Raw genomic sequence first — 6131 nt, forward strand, 5'->3', positions numbered from 1 at the left:
CCGGATCGGCCTATGCCACTGAGGCACTGGTCAGGGCCCCTAGCATAGAGGCCTTAGGTGCAGAAGGTGATGGGGCAGGGGTAGAGCAGGGAGAACAGGTGTTGGCACAAAGGGTGGAATCGCCTGAACTGTTTACTGACAGGCCAGGCGTTTCAACCCTATTACTTAAAAAACGGCCTAATAAGGGTAGAGGTGCTGCAGTAAGTCATTCCCCTTCCCCACGTATAATTAGGGAACCGACCGCCTCTGCTGTCCCCCCTTCCCCCTGTGTGATACATCATCACAATGATATTGGCCCCCATGTTCAGTCCACCACTTCCGCTGCCAATGTTAATCCCCAGCAAGGCCTAGTAGTAGGCCCCAATATGGCGGCGGTGGGTGCGGACTCCAGCATGGTGGCTCTTCAACATCCCCCTATGTTACACAATATGGCGGCTGTGGGTGGAAACACCAATATGGCGGCGGTTGCGGGGGGGCCTTCTTGGGCACTGCCGGGTAACTTACCTGACTCTTCTGTCTCCTCCCTCTTTGCGGCGCTTCCCCCCGTCGGCTGCGTCGGCGATGGCGTCCTTACTTGCGTCGGCCATGTCTCCTCCTGTAGCTCCTATCCATGCGGCTGCTCCATCAGCGAATCCGGAAGTGGGCGCGATAAGCCCCGCCCCTTCCGGTGACGTCATTTCCGCCCAGACACGGCAAGACACACGCGGAGATGGCGGCAATCGACCGGGTCCTCTCATTTACACCGGAGGTGAGTACCATGAGAGGACACCGGTAGGGGAACGATTGCCAGTCTCCATGAGGGGCAGTACAAGGAGGAAAAATGTTCAGAGAAGGGTTAACTTTGCTGCGGCGTCACGTGGGAGCGGGGCCATAAGAGGTTTCTCAGGGCAAAGGCGAGGTGCCACAACTAGCATAGTGAGGGGAATGAGAGGGTCCAGCTGCTCCAATATGAGAAACAGAGGTTTGGTTAGAGATAGCCGTGTGACACATACCCAGTTATATAAGGGTACAGACCAAGTTTATCCCCGCGACAGGGGCGAGGCTCACAGCAGCGATGCTGCGCTTCAAGGCTTAACTGACAATGCGATGAGGGGAAACACTATTAACCCAGTGCATGCCACAGGTGTGCGTGATTTGCATGCAGGTGGTAGGGCAGTTCAAGCGAGAGAGATTGCACGGGTTGAGAATGAAAGATCTGATGCTACAGTTAACACTTTCATTGCCAGTGTGAATGCTCATGATAATGTGAATGCCTTTATGAATGCTCATGATAATGTGAATGCCTTAACTAGCAATGCTGCGCTTCAAGGGTTAACTAACAATGCTATGAGGGGAAACACTATTAACCCAGTGCATGCCGCAGGTGTGCGTGAATTCCATGCAAGTGGTAGGGCGGTTCAAGCGGAAGTGAATGCGCAGGTTGCGAATGAAAGATCTTCTGCCCCAGTTAACGCTTTCATGGCCAGTGTGAATGCTCATGACAATGTGAATGTCTTAACTAGTGTGCCTAGGGCTAATGTGACGACTGGGCTGAGTGGGAACAGGCCTAATTTGTGTGGTGTTCAAGGGGTCACTGTATTGGGGAATGAGTCTCTGGGGATTGAAACTGGTAATCCTTCCAATGCTGGTGTTCGTTGTGCTCGCCAAATTTTGTCTATTTTGCAGGGTACAGCTCAAACGGAGTCTGTTTTGCCTTCAACATCTGGCACAGCTAGTATTACCCAGGCAGCTAATTCAGCGGCTCCACAGCATGATCTCGCACCACCTGCACCTGCTCAGCAGCCAGCAGTTCCCGACACAAGGAGAGAAGCCCAGCCGGTTGCGACAGCTCAAGCAGCGGCATCCTCTGCAGAGGGTAAGACCGGGGCCTTTATACATGACCGACCTGACATAGATGACTTATCACTTACTGAGTCAGGATCTGACAGTGACACTTCATTGGGGCTGCACACTAAGGGCCAAAAACGTATGTTCTCAATGGTAAAAAAGATGTGGCAGGAATTTCAAGGGGGTACTTTTAGGAAATCAGGTCAGCAGCAGCAGCAGCAACTAGCTTTGACAGAGCATCCCCATGACACATCAGCACAGTTCATTGAGCGCCCTTTACCTACCCCTAGTTCAGAGCGCAAAGTCGCGTTACACGGTGACTCTTTGCCCTCTTATACCCCTTCTTTGCATGGACATTTAAAACCTAAGACGGTTAAAAAAATCCAGCAAGGGAGATACGTTAATGTTTTTGAGCTTTCAGCAGAAGCTTATAGACAAAAAGAGAAGAGTATGGATGGCACTGGTCCTAAACGGTTCAAGCGCCCGGAAACTTTTGATGAATGGCTCATTTGTTTCAGGGTATACTCTTCCTGCTATTTAGAAAAGTACCCCAGCCAGTGTCATGCTATCTTGAGATACACTGATAACATACACTGGATTCAGAGGAGGTATGGAGATTCTGCATGGAGGGACTATGACTCTGAGTTTAGGCAAAAGATGGCAGGGAATCCGGTGCTTACATTTGACACCACCGATACCCACCTTTGGCAACGCCTAGGCTCTCATCCTCCCTCCTCCTCAACCACGGGGGTCGCGAACCAGTCCTTTCGTTCACCGAAAGGTAAGCGAAAGGGTGGTGCCTGTTGGGCGTACCAGGATGGGAAGTGTGATAAAGGTAGCTCCTGCAACTTTCGCCACACATGTAAGTTCTGCGGGGGTTCTCACCCCGGCAGCGAATGTTCCAAAAGAAAAGATTTCCAAGCTAATAGGGCCACCAACAGATTCGCGACTGTTTCAAAAGGCCCCAACCCCGGTGAGGGTTCACGCCCTTGAGCCCTGGCTACGAATGTACCCAGACCGCCACGCCGCCATATTGTTACGTGACGGTTTTTTGTACGGGTTTCATATCCCTTTAATGCGAAGCCCACAAGGGGCTCCTTGTGCTAGAAACTTAAAATCAGCTTATCAGTTTCCGCACGTTGTTAGATCGAAATTGAATAAAGAAATTCAGTTGGGAAGGATAATAGGCCCATTTCCTTCCACCCCCCTTCAAGGTTTGGTGATTTCCCCTCTAGGGGTTGTGCCAAAGAAGGAGGCAGGTAAATTTCGGCTAATTCAACATCTATCTCACCCCAGGGGCACTTCTGTCAATGATGCCATTGACCCAGATATGAGCTCAGTGAAGTATCAATCGTTTGACAGCGCCTTACAGCTGGTTCGGTCGGCAGGGAGAGGGGCCCTACTGGCAAAACTTGATATTGAGGCCGCCTTCCGTTTGCTGCCGCTGAACCCAGCAGCCTTCCCTCTCATGGGAATTAAATTTGAGGGTGGCTACTATGTAGACCGTTGCCTTCCGATGGGCTGTGCCCTTTCCTGTGCCCTTTTTGAGACATTTAGTACGTTTCTACATTGGGCAGTCAGCCAGCGGGTGGGTGGAAATTTCATAGCTCATTACCTAGATGACTTTCTCCTGGTAGGTAGAAAGGATTTGCGGGATTGCCAGTTGCTGATGCAGTCCATGAGAGATCTCATGTCACAATTTGGGGTTCCTCTCGCGGAAGACAAGTCTGAGGGTCCATGCACTTGCCTCACATTCCTAGGTATCCAAATTGACACTGAAAAGCAGCTGTGTAGGTTACCTCCTGAAAAGGTTCAAGCCATGTTACTTACGGTGCAATCGACTTTAACCAGTCGTGATGTTTCACTTCGCCAACTCCAATCCTTGCTGGGCCTCCTTAATTTTGCAGGCAGAGTAATCCCTATGGGGAGGGTTTTTAACAGAAGGTTGGAAAGTAAGTTAAAAGGGTCTCACGCACCGTCGAAAAGAATTAGAGTCACTGAAGGCATGAAAGCTGATTTGCAAGTCTGGGAAGACTTCTTAAGGAATTTTAATGGCATCTGTCTTTGGCGCTCTTCCCCTACTTCTAGCCAATCGTTGCATTTGTTTACAGACGCAGCGGGGTCTAAAGGATATGGGGCCTATTTTCAGGGGCAATGGTCCGCAGGCCCCTGGCCTTCAGACTGGAATGCAAAGGGTCTGACGCGAAACCTTACATTGTTAGAACTGTTCCCGATAGTGCTAGCAGTTGAATTATGGGGAACATGCTTTGAAAATCAAGCGGTCATTTTCTGGACGGACAACCTTAGTGTTGTCCACGCAGTCAATAACCTATCAGCAACTTCGGCTGCGGTAGTCTGTTTGCTCAGACGCTTGGTGTTGCGTTGTTTAGAGCTTAATATTCAATTTCAAGCTCAGCATGTCCCCGGTGTTAATAATGTGCTTGCGGATGCTCTATCGAGATTCGATTGGGCGACTTTTAGACGTCTTGCTCCTAATGCTGCTCCAGAAGGTTTACCCTGTCCCGGTTTTCTTTGGCAGCTTCTAAGTCGTGGATATCCCTGCTCCCTTTAGTACGGGCTTCACTAGCCCCGTCTACTTGGCGCTCTTACACGAGCTTGTGGGACGAATGGGAAAGATTCTGCCATCATCAAGATTTGGAAGCTGTGGAGGCATCTCAAGCTACATTGTGTGATTGGCTGGTGAGTCTCAGGCAGGCTGGGGTTCGGCATGGAGGTATTCACTCGCGCTTGCGGCATTGTCATTTTTCTTTCGCACCATGGGCATGCCTGACCCAACTAGCGCTTTCTTTGTGCGGCAGGTAGTTAAAGGGTGGGGAAGATCGCAGCCCCAGCATAAAGACCCTAGGGAGCCCATTACCCTCGCTCGGCTTGAGCGGCTGGTGGAGGCGTTAGGGCAGGTTTGCGCTACGCCATACGAGTTTTCCCTGTTTCGTGCAGCCTTTGTCCTGGCTTATTCTGCAGCCCTTAGGGTTGGTGAATTAGTATCCCCCTCCAAGACACAACTTGACAGGGGCCTGTTGGCCGAACATTTACGGTTTGCAACAGATTCCCTGTTGCTATATCTACCACGGTCAAAGACAGATCAGCAGGGAAACGGGGTGTGGATTTCTATGCCCAAAACATCGGGATCGTGCTGCCCGGTATTAGCTCTTTCACACTTTTGGGAAGTGAGACCAGGCAACCCGGGGTCCCTGTTAATACATGCTGATGGTTGTGCGTTGTCCATTTACCAGTTTCGCAAAGTTTTAGCAAAGGCAGTGGCAGCTGCCGGTTTAGACGGAACCAGGATTGCCTCCCATTCTTTCCGTATAGGGGCTGCGACTAACGCTGCGATGACAGGTTCCTCAGCAGATGCTATTCGACATGTGGGTAGATGGCGGTCCAACAGATATCGCGGTTATGTTCGGCCAGTTGTTTAATTTTTACCTTCCATTTCTGTGTTGTTTACACTGTTTGTCGTTGCAGGAACCGCACAGGGAGCCAGGAGAGTGTGGATTGTCGGGCACTCGTATGTCCATTGGGCATGCATCCGCTGTTTATCCCTCCCCGGGGGTCAGTCACTGGGTTTCCCTGCAAATAAAGCATCGATTAGATGGTTAGGGGAGAGGGGCATGTGTTGGCCTAGGTTAGCCCCCCTTATTTCCGAGGCCCTAGTTCGCTGGGGTAAGCCCCACATATTGATTATTCACCTGGGCGGTAACGATGTGGGCGCTATTCCAGTGTTGGAATTGACAAAAATCATGCAGGCCGGGATTGCATGGATTAAGATCAGAATCCCGAACGTTGTAATCGGGTGGTCTAATATTATTCCCAGACTGGAATGGCGGCACATGGTCAGTCATAGCGCAGCCTATCGAGTTAGGAAAAAGATCAATGCCTCGATTGGTAGGACCGTCACGGGAGTGGGAGGTTTCGTGGTTAAACACGACTCCATCACGTCCGACAAGCAGCATTTCTATAGAAGGGATAGGGTTCACCTGCAGAATGTAGCCCTAGATATCTTTATTGAGGATATTAAAAATTCTATAGGAACCCGCCTGTAAGCAGGTTGTGGTTGTTAGGTGGCGGCAAGGTTAGCATTATGTTATGCTATCTTGTGGCGGGAGGTAGCGGCCCTGTTGCGTAGGGAATGGCGAAAAGGGGTGAGCGATGACCAGTCTAAAAGTGGGAGGGGCGGATGTCCCCAAGTGCACGTGGGGTGCCCCTCCTTCCCCTTGCGGGTGGGTCACAAGAGCTCGACACCCCTCAGTAGCGTTTCCTTGAGCAGAGAGCCTCTCTGCTGC

At 50.9% G+C, this 6131-nt stretch overlaps 1 protein-coding gene across 1 annotated transcript in view; it reads left to right on the top strand.

The window, feature by feature from the left end:
• Positions 1-546: 546 nt before the first annotated feature.
• Positions 547-6131, top strand: part of LOC128641156 (uncharacterized) — a 50123-nt gene continuing 44538 nt past the window's right edge. Inside the window, exon 1 of the mRNA XM_053693723.1 lies at positions 547-1855. Within this exon, the coding sequence (XP_053549698.1) occupies positions 562-1855 (1294 nt within the window). The 5' untranslated portion in view covers positions 547-561. The remainder of the gene's footprint in view (positions 1856-6131) is intronic.

Source organism: Bombina bombina, chromosome 10 (genome assembly GCF_027579735.1).
Source record: "Bombina bombina isolate aBomBom1 chromosome 10, aBomBom1.pri, whole genome shotgun sequence".
Lineage (NCBI taxonomy): Eukaryota > Metazoa > Chordata > Amphibia > Anura > Bombinatoridae > Bombina > Bombina bombina.